At 38.4% G+C, this 18,779-nt stretch overlaps 2 protein-coding genes across 2 annotated transcripts; one reads left to right on the forward strand and one right to left on the reverse strand.

Annotated features, from left to right (window-relative positions):
• Window positions 1-2,161: 2,161 nt before the first annotated feature.
• ccnq (cyclin Q) lies at window positions 2,162-12,235 on the reverse strand. The gene is given in 7 exon segments (XM_085144671.1): window positions 2,162-4,662; window positions 7,909-8,048; window positions 8,051-8,128; window positions 8,388-8,524; window positions 9,621-9,804; window positions 11,842-11,976; window positions 12,091-12,235. Coding segments are annotated over 7 exon segments (768 nt in total). The 5' UTR covers window positions 12,095-12,235; the 3' UTR covers window positions 2,162-4,572.
• Window positions 12,236-12,433: 198 nt separating this feature from the next.
• cfap126 (cilia and flagella associated protein 126) lies at window positions 12,434-18,142 on the forward strand. Its single transcript, XM_085144674.1, has 5 exons — window positions 12,434-12,732; window positions 12,819-12,881; window positions 12,997-13,071; window positions 13,171-13,371; window positions 13,475-18,142. Exons 1-5 carry the CDS (start codon window positions 12,706-12,708, stop codon window positions 13,490-13,492), a joined length of 384 nt encoding a protein of 127 aa, XP_085000800.1. The 5' UTR covers window positions 12,434-12,705; the 3' UTR covers window positions 13,493-18,142.
• Window positions 18,143-18,779: the final 637 nt, after the last annotated feature.

The raw sequence follows: 18,779 nt of genomic DNA on the forward strand, positions 1-18,779 counted from the left end.
CCCGTGAAGAGAGGCAGAATGCACGAAGAGGATGAGGATGAGGGGAGGGGGGGCAGAGACTCAGATGTGTCACAAATGATCATGTGACTATCTTCAACCTGGACAAACACACACGTACAGGCAGACCTGATTTTTTTTTGCAAGCTAAATTCAGGAAAGTAAGGTGCTCATCTGCTAAATAGATTAAAACATCTAAGAAGCTTTGAACAGAAGGAAGAAAAAAAAAGACTTTAATAGTATCCACAATTTCAGTTTTCTCCTCGCACACAGCAGCAATGACAACATACAGAATGTAAGGATGGATATATTCCATATTCATCTTATCATCAGTATATCTTCAAGAGATGATCACAACCAGCAGTGTGGCAGACATCCAAGCACAGTGCCAAACAAGAAGGAAGAAAACATACATTTCACCATATTGATTTATCTCAGTTTAGTGTTTTTCTGTACTGTAGGTTCACAACAACAATCTTCTTATGGTGCTTTCTATTGGGGCGACCGTGGTTCAGGGGGTTGGGAAGCTCATCTTGTAACAGGAAGGTTGCCGGTTCGATCCTCAGCTTTGTCTGTCTTGGTCATTGTGTCCTTGGGCAAGACACTCCAGTGAGGAAAAAAAACATCGAAATGTGTAACACAAAAGGATAATACAGGAATGCACAGATATCAACACACCATAGCACAATAAACACAGACAAGCAACATGGGAAAGAGTTCCAGTGTGACCATCTGATCTGGGACCGCTGCAATCTTTCGACTGCGCCTCCAACTGACCCGATGTCCACATCAGAGGGGAGGTAAGCGTTGGAGGTGGCGTTGGATTCGGGGTAGGGAGGGTGATGCGTCAGTGAGTGCTTATCAGTATCAGTATATGTATGTGTGTGCGTGTGCAGAGTTCAGCTGAGACAGTGTCCTTCGCCCTGCCAGGCTAAGTAAACAGTCTTCCAGCCAACCCAGGTGGCCTTGCATGGAATGGGAAGGAACAGACTAAACACAGTCGTTATCAGGGTGTTTTGTTCAGCTCCGGCCTTGTAGCTGGCGCCGAGAGGGTATCCGGATGAAGTGATGTTAATTTTTTACTTTAGTGCGAACAGTTCATATGAATTTCAAAGCAGTTCTACAGTCCAACTGCCGAATGGCAGCCTCGCTTCTGTCAGTCTGCCCCAGGGCAGCTGTGGCTACAACTGTAGCTTGCCTCCACCAGTGTGTGAATGAATATTAGTGCATGGGTGAATGAGACATGTTATATAAGAACCAGTACATTCAACAATGGATTCAGGAATACCTTGAGTAAGAATAGGATCCACAAGTTTTTCATTTATTTTGGATTTCCTCTAATCCGCACAGGATAAAAGTATACATATATACCCAGGAAAATATCTCACTAATTGTCAAATGTCCCCTGAGAAGTTGCACATTGACCAGATGCTTCCGGTAGCCATCAACAAGCCTCTAGTATTTGCTGGATATTTGATACAATTTTTCAGTAGGGTTGAAAATGGGGCTTTGGGAAGGCCATTCTAGCAAGTTAATATTAGCCTGCTTTATCCAGTCCAAAACCAGTTTTGGTGTGTGTTTGGAATCACTGTTGAAACACTAAGTTGAATTCAAGTTTCAACTGTCTAGCCATTGATTTGAGGTAAAGGTATTAAAGATGTACAGATGAGGATTACAGAATTTGTAGCCCTCTATGAAAATTTATTGGTAGTTAAATATTTTCCAAGTCCTGTTAAACAGAGCAGGGAATTTTTGACATAGCTTTCCCAAACATTGTAGTTTTATTTTGGATACTTTGATTATTTTTACTCTGCTTACTGAAACAAAATATTACACAAAACCCCCAAACTACCAGCGCGAAAATTATTAGCCCCCTGACGCTAATGGTTAACTTTATATGAGTTTGCTAAATAACAACCTGCAGTCATTTGTTGCAGTAATAAAATGCATCCGAATATTAACAGAGAGAAGTCCAATCATTAGGTGATGCATTTTGAACAAGAACTTGGTGATACTGGGTAAGTAAAACTACACTTTAACAGGAAGATAGGTACAGCAGAACCAGCATCAGAGAGGGAAAAGCAGTGTGCCTAAAAAAAAGTTGGTTGGTGAAGGAAAGACAAGAATATGAGGACCGAGGACCAAAGAAAAGTGACTTCACAAACAGTGTTGACATATTTTCTTTTATTTATTATTAACTTTGTTTACTGGTATTTGTTGCCATAAAAACAACTGAACACCTGTTCAAGTCACATTTGGTGACACAATGCAGTGAATCAAGCATTTTTGAAATGTAAAAAATTACATTTAAGACTTATTGAGGACTTATTTATATACCAAACAGAATGAAATTTAATCCCTGCTTCATGATCTAACCTTCTAAAGAATCAAGACATCACTAAAATCCAGTAGGGATTTAAAGAGAGCAAAAATTGCTTTAATTTTTTTTTCCAGTACTTCCCAGCAGTCTTAGATAAAACAAAGCATTTCAGTTGTGAGTCGAGATGGTTATATTTAGTATTGATGGAGATTTTTCAGTCCTTAACCCTAAAATGAGTAATAGGTTTGCCATTAACTTCTGCATTCTCACTCTTGATAATTTAAAAAAACAAAACAAACAAACAAACAAAAAGCCGCTCTTAAATTGGACCTATTCTGCTCATTTCCAGCTCAGTAGTATTATTATTATTTGACTAAAGGAATTTCATATGCCCTTACAAGAAATAAGTGGAACTGGATTTAAAAAATATATACTTCTGCCAGGTTTCTCATCATTGTAGAAGTTAATCAAATGAATTTAATTATTGCCAATGTATGCCATATTAGATTATGCTGAAATGTTATTTTGTATGTTATGTTGTTTTGTCACAAAACGCATCAGACTCTGCAAAATGTAGTGATGTTCCAGGGAAAATAGCAGCTGCATTGTTGTGGCTAATGTGAATCTTACTAAATGAAACATGCTATGTAACCATAAAAAGCACCAAGAAGGGAATAATATACCTGTTATGGACATCACTGTAACATCATTATCTTCATTTTTTTTATTTTGTCAAAAAACAACACAAAAATTTCTTAGTCTGTTTCTCAGTATTTCCCTTTATTGTCTCTCACTCCCAAACAAATTGGTTACAAATTTAGTTCCTTTTTATAGTTTCCTTAAAAAGATCTTCTTATTTTCATTTCCAACACCATATTTTCATTTTTGGGTGACACAATGTTAACTTTAAATGATTAAACTTTAAAAGTTCAACAACATCTTTTCCATTCAAAGTATTTCCTATAAATGAGCTTGAAAAAATATACGTAAAACTTGGGAATAAAGAACCATTTAAAAATCTCTTAACACTGTTTTATCTATTTATTTGACATCCATGAACTTGGATGGATGGCATGGATGGAAGGCATGGATGGAAGGCTCAGTCTTATAATCATACTGTAAGTGAATGAGGTCAGCTCTCCCCTGGTATATAGATATGTTACTTTCTCGCCATGCTGGAAGTGGGAAATATACTCCCTCGTCTCCCCGTCTACAGAGCTGCACTTACTCAGCTTGCTCATGTCTGTGCATTTTGCAATAAGCATTTTAGTTGCTCTATAGCACTATACCTGACTCCACTTGCTGGTTTAACATCTTTCCTGGTGGAAAGCCATTGTAACACAATGCATTTCTGACAGAATATAGGGGAAATGAGTCCCAAATATTTGTATTATTATCAGAAAGAGCCCCCTTTAAATTACAAACAGTTTCTAATCATAATATGTAAACATTATTATACATGGAGAAAATGCATGAATATGTAAAGATTTGCTAGACCTGAAACAGACTTGCAAGTTGTTTAGCATATGATGCCTTTCGCCCTAAAGTGGCTGGGATAGCCTCCAGGCCTCCTGTGACCCTGAACTGAACAAGTAGTTAATAAAATGAATGGATTAATGGAAATTACACTGCTGCCAGATATTCCTCTATAATACTTCATCCAACCAATGCATTTGCATGTGAATACTATGCATCGTAAAAATACAAGATATTTATGGTATCCAGTATGTAGCATCCATTGTCCTTGAAAATATGCAGGTTTATTCTGCAAGGTACTAATCAAGCCTATAATCTCAAAGAAAAAACAAACAAACAAAAAAACTGTGCTGTACTACCCTAGTCCAGAAAGATCTAAGAGTAGTCACCATTTAGCATTTGTAGTAAAAATGTGTGATGTGTGGAATATGAAGAGATCGGTGGTACTGAGAGTCGGCATGTTTTTGAAGCGCTCAGGATGTATTATGCAGTGCAAGGCCGACAAATAACAGATCAGAAATGAAAGAAATGTCTCCCCACACTGGAAGAAATCAGTAGTGCAGGCATGTTTTTGTTAACCCACAGAATAACTGGTTAAAGACACAAAGTGCTCTTCTACCTTAGACACACCTGAACACAAGCGCTTTGAGTGCTCAGTTGTAGCAGAGCACTATATAAGTACAGTTTTACACTACAATGTGCACCATAACACACATTCAGCTTTGTACTGCACAGTCAAGTGGCAAAACAGAGACGTGATGGTCTTGTAGGTGTGTTGTTCAGATACACTTGGCCTCCATATCGTAGAGCTGAAGAAGGTCTGCGATCACAGCATCGATATCTGCTTTCATCACGTCGTCACACAGCACCTACACACATACACACACACACAGACCTCAATAAACAGCAGACATCAAAAGGTCGACACACCATTTTAAAAAAACATGTTTTTTTGTCCTCTTGCCTTGAGGACCAAAGCAGAAAGACAGAAAAAAACTGGGTTTGCTCCATTTCCATTTGAATACTGCAACTTAGAAAAAAAATCTAATCTGGTCAGGTTAGTGTTACTTTGGTTTAAGTGCACAGTGGCACAAACAGTATGTTTGACACTAACCATGATAAAACTAAAATCATGGAGTGCCTATGCAAGATCTGTACTGTTTCTCCACCTCACAGTGCCATTATAGACAAATCTAAATGCAGCTCACACACTTAAGCCAGGAGCTCACGTTCCACATCCTGCAGGCTCCTTCAAAGAATAATTCCAATTTGTGTCAACCAGCTTTTCATTGACATGGCTATTGTCTCCTGCAGACACTTGAGGAAATGAGGACATGCTGAACAGAGAGTTATCGACAGGTAAACAAGTCTCTCTCATGTGGACCAATATACAACAGGAGTTTCAAACAAAGGGTTTCATTCAGCAAACTGAGCCTTTGAAAACTATGAAAATTATAGTGAAGTCATTAATTTTTAAACAAAAGGTACTTGTATTCTTGTTCTTCTGGTGTCTGCATAACTATGCTAGAGTGAAACGTATGGAAAGTGAAAATTCAAGAAAATATCCAGATATTAACAAGTTGTTTGAATAATAAAGTTGGATATTATTATTGTTGTTGTTTATCATTTAGTTTAAAAAAAACAAAAAAACAACTCAGCATGCAAAGGTTTTGTGCTTCTTGGTAAACACTTGCCAAGAATGCAGGCACAGAATCCTGACCGCATGTTATAAAACGGCCAAACCTCTCACATGTCTGGAAATGCAACCTGGGCCAGTCAGACAATGAAATCTGCTGGCTGACAGGCCCAGAAAGGCTTTTCCATCTTTAACTTGTGTAGCATGCTGTAAGAACTGTGATCGATCCACGAGTTTCTTATAAACATATAAAGTAGAGTTTAGTCAGAAGTTTAGACATTTATGAATGTGCTATACATAAGTATTTATCCATTTGTGTCATTATAAATCACAAAAGTTCAAAAGGTTTTAATTTTTCAAGTTAAAAAATGATAGAATATAGACAAAAATACATGTAATAAATGAACTGTGAATTGTGGCGTATTAATTCAGAATTTGGAAATGTTCTCAGGCATTCCATACCACTCAATAAAAGAAGAAAATTATCTCTGATATAGAGGAGTAGGACATCATGTAACTTTGTCTGGGGCTTGTGGTTTCAATGTAAAAAAAAAAAAAAAGTGGCTGATGTGAGGTTTTCTTCTCCAGTCAAGCTCAAACTGTTCTGGATGTGAAAGAGTGCTGTGGCGCAACATCAGCATACAACCCTGACCACCTGGATGAGGCAGTAAACACCACTTTGGTACTGCAGATTATTCCTTAATTTTTGAAGCTACAGCAGCTCTATAAAAGATCTATTTACTTTTCGACTGCTATCAACTTCAGCACATAAACTAACGCTTCAATTAACTGAACACAGATGCTTTAACTGACATTTTAAATGCAGTGTCGGGGTGGCTGAAGCTCAGGAGGCAGAGAAGGTCATTTGCTAATCGGAAGGTTAGCGGTTTGATCCCTGGCTGCTCCAGTCTGCATGCCAAATATCCTTGGGCAAGATACTAACCCCTAAGTTACTCTCTGATGTATCCATCAGAGTCTGAATGTGTGTGAATGTTAGATATAAAGCACTTACATAGAAAAAACATAGATAAAAGTGCTTTTGTGGATGGGTGAATGTTATGTTGTGTAAAGCACTTTGAGTGCTCAGGTCGATTAGAAAAGAGCTCTATAAGAACCTAGTCCATTTACCATTTACCAGTTGGTGGTTTCACACAGTTACCATTACTGGCTGCATATGAGCTCATCAGTCAGCTGCTTTCAAATAACACATCAAGAGTGAAGAGTAGGCTTTAACTAAAGACACATGGCAGATGCTGCCTCTCTCTAAGCCTGGTTCTACTGGAGGTTTCTTCCTTTTATAAGGGAGTTTTTCCTTTCCACTTTTCTCTGTATTATTGTAGGGTCTTTACCTTAGAGTACAGCTGTTGTTGTGATCTGGCACTATGTGAATAAAATGGAATTGAACTGATATCTATAACTATGGTCATTGTAAACATACAGACAGTCACTTCAAGTATTTTCAGCCATGATATTTCACTTGCTTTCATTGCCATACTTCAGCTACTCATCCTTATTCATCGAGTTAAATGTTTCTTGTTGCTGCTAACATGTTGACACTGGACACTTAACGGCTGTCACTTCCTACACACAAACGAGTACCAGAGGTTTGCACACTAAAATACTTTAAGTATTTTTAGTGCTTAGAAGTTAACTGAAACTTTAATCACATTTACAGTTTACATTCTTCCCTGAGATTTCAGTTGCTTTCACTGGAACACTTTGACTGATATCCCACTTGCTTCCATCTCTTACTCTTTGACATTTGCTGTCACATATCTGCCATTTCAGTTGCTTTCATTGGTGACACATCAGTTGATAAATCGCACCAACCAAATGGGACTAAAACCTTTTTCAAAATCTGACACTGCAACTGGTATACCAACTTGTGTTGTTTTGACGAACTGTGACCTTGGACGTAATGCTGAGCTTGTCATTGGATGTAATTTGTTAGCTTTTTTTCAAATTTTTAATTAATTTTCTCTATTATTAAATTTATATTAGATTCAATCTGCCTCCCTGTAGTTTCATGTTGGCATCCAGGCATAAAACTGACACTCGTGATACACAGTGTAAATGCCTGTGCCTCTGCCCTCACTAAAATTAAAGTGCCATGTGAGCAGCTACTCTGATCCAACATCATCATCTCAAAATGAGGGAAAAACAGAAGGAAAGTGAAGGAGGGTTTCTGTTCTGTTTAAACTGGAGCTTAATGGAAAAGTAGAGATGTCAGTTCATCATCATCAGAATTTCCTGTGTTGATTTCAGCGCTAAATGAAGGAGGAAATAACTTTCATCTTCTGGGTTTATCAGCTAACACCTGCTAGCCTCTAACTTCCTATAAGATGATGTCACATTTTCCTCTTGAAGTAATAAATCCACCTACAGTGCACAGATTCTTTCTCTCACTTGAGCACGGACACACGCACTTTGGATTAGCCCTCTCTCTCCAGAGAGAATAGGAACACTATTCAGCACATACCTGCCACCACTCTCTCTCCCCAGCAGGCAGTTCCACTCCATAGCTGTTTAGAGCCAGGTACAGCATTGCTATGGCGATGTGTTGGGGTCTGTGGCGGATGACCATGGCTCCATGGTAACAGTCTCTAAGCAGCGCCCAGAAGTTTCAGCTACAGGAGTTCGAGACCAAGCATGGCGGTTCACAAGTGACTGTGACAGACAGCAGTGTAGTGGAGCAAATACTGAAGATGAAAGACAGCAGACAAATTTAAACTTCAGAGATCAGGCACTACTACACTTACTATTTTATTAAATGCAAGGGTCATGTAAGTAAACTAAAAGCATTCAAGCCACAGAAAACACTTGTTTGTCCCAGAGATCACAGAGATCGTAAACACAAAGCACATTTGCATCAGAAAATCAGCGTAACACAGACCAAAAAGGAGGTTTAGCACCAATAAGGAGGGAACAGGGATCCGTGCACGTGCCCTCACAAACTACCTTGTGAGGGTGTTTCGAAGGAGACTTGGAAGTTGAGCTGTCGGAGGATGAGGAGCTCACACTGCACCACGCTGTCCCTCAGGTCCCAGAACTCCTTGTCACATTCTAAAGGAGTAATTCTGCCACTGTTGAAATACCTGAAAGGGTGGAGGAGGGGGAGGAGAGCATTTAAGGTGACAGCTCCAAAAACTGAATGGTTAAAACTCGCCTGGTAAAGAATTTGTTATTTAATGTATCCACTTCCATAAAAGTGTGATGTGAAATGTAAAATAAAACAGGATTCAAAGTTGCCTGCTCATCCAGCTGAGCTAAAACTGGTGCCCGCCAACATGTTTTTTAAAGCACTGGGACAAGAGCCTGGAAGGGTTGTGCATTTTTTTTTTTTTTTTTTTTTTTTTTAAAAGGATGTCCATTATAGCATGCTTATGTACTTCCGTTTAAGAGCAATATGTGCTGTGTGTGTAGATGATATTTCCTCAGAAAAATTAGTGCCAACTACATAATACATATGTTCCATGTGCAGAGTGGAGTTCGGGTTTTTTTAAGGCACAGGGAAAATTTCAGTGAATGCAAATATTGAAACAATCAAAAGCTTCAGAACAAGCCAGTAGGTGGAGGAGTGGGACTGGCAACTTTTAACTTGGCTTAATTTTTAACAGAAATACTTTTATTATTATTCATGTTGATTTTTTTTTCACTTTTTAATATGTCTACTCTTAAGTTAATGTGTTTTCTCCATGCATTTTCTCACACATGAGTGGGTTAGAGCCTGTCCAAAGATACTTTAAGAAAATCAGGGTACCAAGTGCAGATCCCGGAAAATTAACATGCTTTTGGACTTTGTTTTATGTCTTATTTAAATGTATGTTTATGACTGGAGACTGAGTATATTCTGGTTTTGCACTTGTTGATGGGACAGAGTCTTATCTAAAAATATTACCTTGGGCTTTACAAGCCTTCCTGGTCAAGGCTATTTTGTTTTTACTCTTGTGATGTTTTTCAGACCAAACCATTTATTCAAGAAAAGCAGACTACTCATTAAAAATAATTTATTAAATGTTTGGGGCTTTTTAATGTCCCTCTCATAACAAAAAGAGTTCAGAAAGACAAAACACAACCTTTTTGTTCTCAAGCAAAGTCAAATATCTAAGAGGCTCAGTTAGCAAGAAATTGTTTTTCTCTCAGCAGTGAGGTTAAAATGTCAATTATACACTCCACCTTATAAATTATTACCTGTGGCTTACATTGATGATATCACGGGTCCTGATGTGCTGCTCCTCCACTTTACCAGCCAGGTACACACAGCTCATGGCCACTAGGTAGGGTTCATAGGCATGGATACTGACCCTCTCAAAGAAACGATGATAGAGCACACATGCTGTAGCCATGGGCACCGAGCGCATGCAGAGTTTCACTCCTGAATAACAGAGGAGGGGGTACGATGTAGGTCTTTAAGGGCACACTAATGTTTTATCATCTTTAGCTGACTGATTCACACCTATTTTCACCCGCTGTAATCCTGAAATGCAGTTTCAGTTCACATTACTATTCGTTTGAAATCCCATTAAATCAACAAATCAAAAACCAGGAAAGAATACATAATACTGGACACATGTTTCAAAAACCTTAAACCTTGACTTTCTTAAAGAGAACCTGCTCATTTCCAACTCAATATTTTTTTTCTTGAATTCTCGTAAAGAAGCTCTATATGATTTAAAATTTCAAATAGTCCTTATTTAGATTTTACTAGGTCTCAGCACAGCGTTCATACGCTGTGTGAAATAGACTGTCTTCCCCCTTTAAGCTTCAGAGCAATGGGAGATGACTATTATAGGGAACTCCGATATCTCTCACTGTCATCAGACAGGGTGCAGAGCAAAATTATTTTGGCTCATTCTTTGATACTATGGTGATGTTCAATATGAACATCTACCACTGGAGCAATGTATTTGAAAGAAAATAAAGACGAGCATAAAATGTGTTCTTTAATTTATCATTACACCAAAATAAGCAATCACTTGCCTTATGTCAAAAACTAAATGTCAATGGGAGCTGCTTAATCACGGGTGTGATCACATGTGTCAGAAAGTGAGGACCATTTCAGGAAAAAGGCTGATTAGTCTTTCTAAATTTCTGGCACCATATATCTAATTTTTATAGATGCCCATTTCCACTTGGTAGAAAAAAAACCATGATATAAATAAAAACAAAAAAAACAAAACAATACAATAATGCATACTTTAACCATCTAGATCTAGATCATAGGGCAGTAAAGGTTAGTCAAAATCTATGTTTTCACTGAGTAAGTACATAGACAAAGTATTGTCCTATAACAAAACCTCTTTTTTTCCAGGGTTAGACAAAATACAAAAGATGAACATAGACAGTGTTAGCACTTTGCCCGCTGCCTCGTTGTTTATTTGAGACAGAACTGGATATATTTAGACCGGAAGATGCAGCGCTGAGCTCAAACAGAAAATAGGAAAACAAAAATTATTATGGTTTTTTGGTGTGCTGTATATTCTTAGCAAACCATAGTATTTATTAGATATAATACACATACAGATATAACAATAAAATTTTAAAATAGAATCAAGATGAGCACCCCTGTACAGTTGTAATGAAGGGAGAGATTAACTATAGAGACCAAAAGCATTTTTTGTGAACATTGTGCCATGTTCAAATGCCTGAATTCAGCAATGCATGGTAAATGCATTGCTGAATTCAGGCATTTGAACATGGGAGTCTAATGTTCAAAACACTCTAAGCACAATGAAGTGGGTAAGAGGGGATGATGTTGTTCGATGATGATGTTCGCAAATAACCCAGGAACCAACAAGGCTCAAGCCAACGATGAAACTTTCAAGCTCAGCTGAAATTTAATGCTGCTCACATGGTTGCCTCTTTAGGCATTTGACTTTAGGCATTTAGCTTTTTGGACAAAATAACAAGAGATCGTTTTGAGGAGTAAAGGTGGAGCTTTCAAACCTAAGAACATTGTACCATCTTGCCAAGCATGGTGGTGGAAGTATCATGCTCTGGGGCCGTTTGTGGTGGTACGAGTTGTACAGGTACATTGCACAAAATAGACAGCATTATGAAGAAGGAGGACTACCTCCAAATTCTTCAACTTCAGCACACCTTAAGGGCTAGCTGGCTAGCTGAAACTTTGATAATGACTGAGTGTTCCAACAGAACAGCGATCTCAAACACATGAAACCAATTAATAAAAATGAACAACAACCCACTTTTTTTTTTTTTTTTTACTTTTGATACAACTGATGACGTAAATCAGCTGATACATTAATCTGAATTCATTATACTTTTTTTTTTTAAATCAAAGACTTTACTTTTCATTCCTGGCAGGTAAGACTTGATAAGTTTACTTTATAGCCCTGAAAACTTGCTCTTCAAACCCTCTCTCACACTCACACACAGACCACCCCTGGTTTACCTGTCTCCATGATGAAACGACAAACGCGAAAGTGTTTCGTGTCACGGCTCGGGTCAGCCTCTATATCCCCACCAGAGTCTCTCCTTCCAGCAGCGCGCAGAGATGCGGTCGAGTAAGCAGATGGTCCCTCCATGTCTAGTGGAGTACAAGCAGGGGTAACCAACAATAGAAAAAAAGCACAGACTGTCTGCAAGAGTCAACAAGATGATAATTGAAGGCTGTGAGTTTCATTGTAAACTTTTAACTTACCCATCCAAAGTGCAAATTCTACGTGATATATTTATTCCTACTTTTTGAAAAACAAACACAAGATCTGCTTGTTAGTTACATATCTTAATCAATTTGTCTTCTCAGTTGCCGCTAGTAATACCCGGAAGAAAAATAGTTGGACTTCCGGTTAACTTACTTAACTTTATTTATTTAAGTGCGTAAGAAAGAAATATGCTTTATGCAACACTCTGTGCAATCCCGTCTGCAGGAAAATAATAACATAATTAAACGCAAGCATCCGCACATGATGTGTTTTGACATACGAAATCATTTCTACCTCATAACTTCCGTTTAGATATTTCAAAATAAAAGCCCCTGAAGGCGGAACAGATCACATTTAGGCCAATAAAACAACTTGTAAATTAATCATTACAAACACGGAATCAGATAGTACTGATAAACCATGTATGAACAACAACAAAAAAACACAAACAAAAACTAAATAAACTGTACAAACTGATTCATATGAGGGGTTTTTCAGGTTTGTAACTCTTTTCAAATAAGCTGTTGTAGGGAGAAGTCTGTTTATCTACATTGCTAAGCAACGAGTCAACAATTTAACAGATTAGGAGACCGTAATTTACAGATCCAGCAATGTCTTCCAGCTATTCGGCAAACCAGGTAATCTAAATAACAACGCCAATAAAAACTCTAAACATTACACATTTTACTTCTCTGTTTATGCGTTTTAAAACTTCTATTCACAGTATGACAGCGCCTTTAAACCGCACAGGCTGCAGAACTGGTGTGAGGCTAAGCACTTCAAAGAGGTATAGGAAGTTTTCAACTCTTGATCATTTCCATTTCGTGTTAGATTCAAACAAATTCGTGCAAAAATAGATTTGTACAAAGATTTTATCTCCCTCTATGTGTGGGTATTTGCAGAGACCTAGTGCACAGGTGGGCCGTACCACCTTCATTGCTGATGATAGAGGACACCTGCTCACAGGAGTGGGGAAGGTGAGATCACATCTTTCTTGTTTCCCCTCTTCACTGGAAGTGACGTTTTTCACTGTAAATATATGACTTCACTCCCTCACTGCGTGTGTGTTGCTACAGAGAGGCCTTGCATGGCCTGACTTTAAAGGCACCTGGGATCTACCTGCTCGCATCCCAGGAGAGCGAATCAACCCTACCGCCCGCTCTGTGGAGGGCCTCAACAGGCTCAAATCATGGGGACTGTACCCAAAGAACGCTGACATGTCTCAGCCACACAGAGGCAGCAAAAGCACAAATAGGCAGAATGAAACTGGCGAGCAGGTTAGAGCCACACAAACACAACAGCCTGGTGTGGTGTTGAGTGTATACTAACAATTTTTCCATCTAGACTGATGTTTTCACAAACTCTGTGCTGTTTTCACAGTGTTTGTCAGTCATGTGACTTACCCAAAAAAAAGTTGCTGAGTACTGCTTCATCTTTCCAAGTAAACGGTAATGTTTGAGCTGAATCTTGAGACTGCCTGAGCAGGTTTCAGCGAAGACTATCTTTATTTTTAACTACATGCTTTGGTACAAACATTACTGATTCACTATGATGAGTACAGAGAAAGCATATTGCTGTGAATGCTTTCATCAGCAACTACACTCATGTGAAAGAGACAATTTTCATAGGATTCTATGATATTCTATGATATATTCATTGTTCAGTAGCTTAACAAACGACCACAAAAAGAACATTCCTCTGAAAACAGTCAGGTAAAAAGACTGGATGGAAAATGAGTGAAAAAGAAACCAATATCTAAAGTAAAAGTTTAAAAAATCTTCAGAAAGCCTGGAACACTATTTCTCAAGACCACTTTAAAAATTGCAAGAAAATCTGGCTCCAGGAAACAAAATATAAAGAAATGTGAAGAGAAGTGAAGACTTGTTATTGTTATGGTTGGAAAATTGTAGGTACATATTACTTTCCACAAGTCAAGGTCAAGGTCAAGGTAACTTTATTTATGCCCATAGGCAAGGTAAATTTGCTTTACAGAAAAATTATAGCATTTGGCATCCCTTCAAAAACACACAAGTTTACATATTTGTGGTGCATTAACAATCACATTTTACAGGATATCTGACTGAGTCAGATTTTTGTTCAGATGTTACATCATATCCTTAAAAATGTATTTAGTGTGTCATCAAATGGAAAAACTTTCTAGATGCTCCTAATATCTTCTGTATCTAAAGACACTGTTCAGATTATGTCTTTAAAGCTAAAGGGAGGCCATGCTTATCTTTGAAAGACCATAACTATACACTCCAAAATAATATCTTCTTGGAGAGGAGGAATATACAAATAGGTTGTAAGTAACCGGAGCTACTGTCTTGTTTCCATATGGTGAGAGGAGGGAAATTAGCTGGCTTCAGGTTGCCTCAGGGCGTTGACATTTAAAGGTCTCTCTGGTCACGTCTGGACCAAAAACAGAATAGGAAGAGGACCAAAGAAAAACAATAGGAACCCAAGAGTCCAGAAAACAAAGGGGTAGTTCTGAGGTCTGCCTGGTAAGACAAATGAGCCATAGGGACCGGCTGTAAGGCAGAGAGAGTGCTTTGGAGGGCCGACCCCGGTGGAGAGGACCTTTTAGAAACTTGACTGGGGGCTCACTTGGGATGGACAAAGGCAGAGGCAATCTAACACCCATGAGGAATTATTATTATTTTTTTTTTAGATAATTTTTGGTTCCGTTTTTCAAAGAAACATGTTGCCGTCATTATTTTTGTTTCACATTTTTCATTTACTTATTTATTATCTTCTGTCCCTTGAAGTGGATATCAGGTTTTATTTGATCGCAGAATAATGATGATGGTGTGAGCGAGGCGAGGGTTTTCCTTAGAACTGGAATCATACTTAGAGCAGTCAGCAGATTAGGGCTGCAACTAACAATTATCTTGATAGTCAACTAATCTGCCTAATTTTTCTTCTATTAGTCGATTAGTCAACTATTATTTCAGCAACTCTTATGTCCGCTTCCTGTGGGCAGACCTCATGTTCTGGCTTTAGTGCCTCACCTGCTCAAGTCTGCCCTACCCGTGAATTTCACCCTGTTATCTCATGACCCAGAAAACATATGAATTCGAAAAAAATCAGATGTATTTTTAACATAAGACCGTCAGAATAAAAATGAAATAAATGAAAATATTAGGTAACACAAATTTAAGTGCAAGTAGTATTTAAACAAAATTAATGTGCAAACAGGAAACTAAAATGGCTTCTGTCCACAAGTTCGAATAAAGTTTCAAATTAATTTAAAAAGATTTTATTTTCGAGTTTAGAGATGGTTCAGTTCATTAATTTCCGATTGCAGTGAACATGCTCTGGAATGAGGCTTGCTCTTATCTTTGAGATGATGTTCCCAGCTGTTGATAACTATGCTAAAGATGCTCTCTATCATGACTTCAGCCATTTGAAAGGTGCATGAGCTTCTCAAATGGGGATATGAAACGTTAACAATAAAATTCTGTGTCAACAAATTTTATATATTCGACGACAGCGATTATGGCGACGAATCCTTGCAGCCCTACAGCAGATAATGTGGAGGCATGCCAGACAATAGAGCAAGAAGGTGAAAGTTCACACAGAGGACATATCAGCTTTTGGGGAACCCGAGAAAGGGAAAAATGACAACAGGCAAAGCTATTATGGATAAGAAGTATTGTGTAAGCTGGGGCTTTGAAATTGTGGGATTTGGTTTCTCAGTTTCCATGCAGGACACTAGCCTGTGAAGGGAATCATTTTCCATGGCAGCCTTGTTGCATTATGTTTAAGTGGCTTTAAGAGGCAGAATAAAGCCCTGACTTTCCACAGGGCTTTATTCTTTTCCTGTTTATCAGTTACAAGACAATATAACTTCTAACTATTAAATAATAACTATTGTAACTTGGAAAGACTAAATTCTGATCCTAGGTTATCTGAGCCATTCAGTAACCACAGATATGCTGAAGAATGTTTTGCTCCAGAATGTTTCATGAGAATTCAACTGAATATCATGGTTTGGGGTTGATGACACCAGCAACCTTTGAATCTATAATTTCATTCATTATTGTTTGGATTTGGAGAAGTGGGCTTTGAGGTCTCCAGTTTAGTCATAAATAACTTTAGGCTTAATTGTGAACTTACTCTTCCCTTTGTCTCATCTCTGGGTTTCATCCTTTAGTACCTTCCATGTTAAGGCTATCATGTTTCTGTTGCTTTTGTCAGGCTTGTGTGTCTTAATCCTGTGTGCTTATCTTTCCTGTTTTATTTTGATAGTCCCTTGTCTTGTGTGCTAAATGTTCCGTTTTGCTTCCTCTGTCTCAATGTGTCTAATTTGTCCCTGTTGTTTTTCCCAGCCCTCCCCTACTCATCCTCCTGTGTATATATTGCGTATGTGTTGTGTCAGTCTCCCTTTGTTTTATCTGTTCAGTTTCCCTCAGTGTATCTAGCCCCTTGTACCTCTGAGTATTTTCCCAGTTTAGGTTGTGTAATCCAAGGTTTTTAGTTTCTTTTGTATTTTCATGCTCAGTTTTTGTTCTTGGAAGTTCAATCTAATAAACCACCCACTTTTATTTAAGATGATCTTGTCTCCAAGTGTCTGCACATCACATTTGGTTTCCACAAACTTTTGACACTGAAAGGGTTCTTATTCCCCCTTCTAGATATAATAATGGCTAAAAGCTTCAGAGTCCTACATTAAACAGTTCTTAATATTACAGATGATACATCTGTCACACTGTCCCTGCTCAGGCTCTTCAAAAGCTGATATGTCTTCCTCTTAGCTTTCAACTTCTTGCTCTGATATCTGGCCTTCCTCCACCTCATCATACCCTGACAGCAATGAGACTGATTCCGCTTCCACAGTTCTGAAAATCCTTTGGGCCTCTTTCTGCTCTCTGCTTCCTGAAGTATGACAATTGGTTCAAAGCCAGTAGGGCACTGAATAAAAGTTTTGTTTTGGAAGGGTAAAATTACTTTACATTCCTGAAATCCTACTTAATCCCAGTCCCTGACAGAACTGTTGCTGCAGCTTTCTGAATCAACTGGGAGCTTTTTTTTAGGGAGCCTATATGGCAGTCTGCTGAATTACTTTGAGTTGTCAAGCCTGGAAGTAATAACTTCATGAATCTTTTCAGCATCTCTTTGAAACAGGATGTTTCTAACTTTGGAGTTATTGTGCAAATGAAGGGCCAGCCTTATATATTTGATATGCACATCAGTAACTAAAGCTGACTAATTGCTTGCAACCTATTGGGACTATTCATTGAAATATATTTGTAATAGGGGGATATCGGTCTGGCTCCAAGATGAATTTGATTAAACTAGTATATCCAACATCAGTCAAAAGAGCATGTGCCCAGACCTTAGTTCAGCTAAGACTAGTCCCCCCCTTTCCTACTCTTGTGCACATAGTAAGTGGTAGTAAAGACTTTTAATGCTACAGTCACACTTCCGTCCATGGCTCATGGTCACTGACATTAGCAAATGTCAGCAAGTTAAGAATGTAAAAATGTTAAAAAGTATTCCTTTATATTGGGGTTACTGATTAGATGTGCTTACTTTATGACAGTTTTCTGTGTGTGGCACACAGTTTTTGGCATTTGACATTATCTGGTGACTACAGCTGCGCTATAACAGTTACAGTAGGAACACTGTGCCAAGAATGAAGGCAGTTCTGTGGATGACCTCAGCCCTGCTAGTGTGTTTAAGCCAATCTATGAAAACTTCTAAATCAATATTAGTACTGAGAGGGAGTAAAAAGAAGAAGAATTAAAAAGCACAAGTTGTCTACCGGGACTAGTTCTTAAAGAAAAGCAAACAGTTATAAACTGAATTCCTTTAGCTTATTTGTTTTTTGCAGTGTACGGTGTATCCATATAAATGGCCCACCCTGTATTTCATGTTTTTAGTAGTGATTTTATAAATCAGGTTGAACAAGAAACTCAGAGTTGATCAATTTGTTGTTAAATTCAGAGGTTTGAATCTGCTTCCTGGAACAGGCCCTGACATTATAAGAATGCAGAATTTTTAAAGCACTTTGTTTTCAATCATTTAACAGCAGTACCATTAAAAAGTATAGTGAATTTAAATGTTTCAGCTTCTGTTTCAAATCCTTTTCAGACCAGGTTTGAAAGTACTGCAGGATGATGCCACCCAGTCTGCTGCAGCTGAAGCCGACCAGCTTCTCAGAATTGGTCCCACTACTGGGAGTGACAGAACTGCCAACCAGAACCGGGCAGGCTCACAGGCAGCACAGAACAAGCTACAGGAAATGACAGGCTGCCTAGCCATTGCTCTGCAGCTGAAAATAATTCAGCTTTGAATCAGGCTGCTATGGAGAAAAACCATATCAGGCCTGATACTGGTGAGGGGAGACAAACAAGAAATATGTCAGCAAAAGCAGTCAGCCAGCCATCACAAGCATCCATCGAGCAGAGACAGAGAAACATACAGCAAGACCTGTGAACAGTCCTTTATTTCTCAGTGCATCAGAAAATGACAGAAACCTATAAAAATAAATACACCTGAACAATAGTAGTGTTGACCAGTTGTAATGAATCCATTTTCAGCATGTGAATTATGGAAAGGAAAAAAATGGTAATACAAGAAATGTTATTGGTGTTGCCTCAAATGTTACTGATTGCACTCAAACTGCCCACTATATCAGCCCTTCACTTCTCCTGTGCCTTTTACCTCTAATCTGAAATTC

The sequence above is a fragment of the Neolamprologus multifasciatus genome, chromosome 20, assembly GCF_963576455.1.
Source record: "Neolamprologus multifasciatus chromosome 20, fNeoMul1.2, whole genome shotgun sequence".
Classification (NCBI taxonomy): domain Eukaryota; kingdom Metazoa; phylum Chordata; class Actinopteri; order Cichliformes; family Cichlidae; genus Neolamprologus; species Neolamprologus multifasciatus.

Bases quoted from the DNA above. Each gene is read 5' to 3' on its own strand.
- cfap126 (XM_085144674.1), top strand. From the start codon at position 12,706: ATGTCTTCCAGCTATTCGGCAAACCAG. The intron at 12,733-12,818 runs GTAATCTAAATA...TTCTATTCACAG, and splicing joins CCAGCTATTCGGCAAACCAG to TATGACAGCGCCTTTAAACC. The intron at 12,882-12,996 runs GTATAGGAAGTT...GGGTATTTGCAG, and splicing joins AGGCTAAGCACTTCAAAGAG to AGACCTAGTGCACAGGTGGG.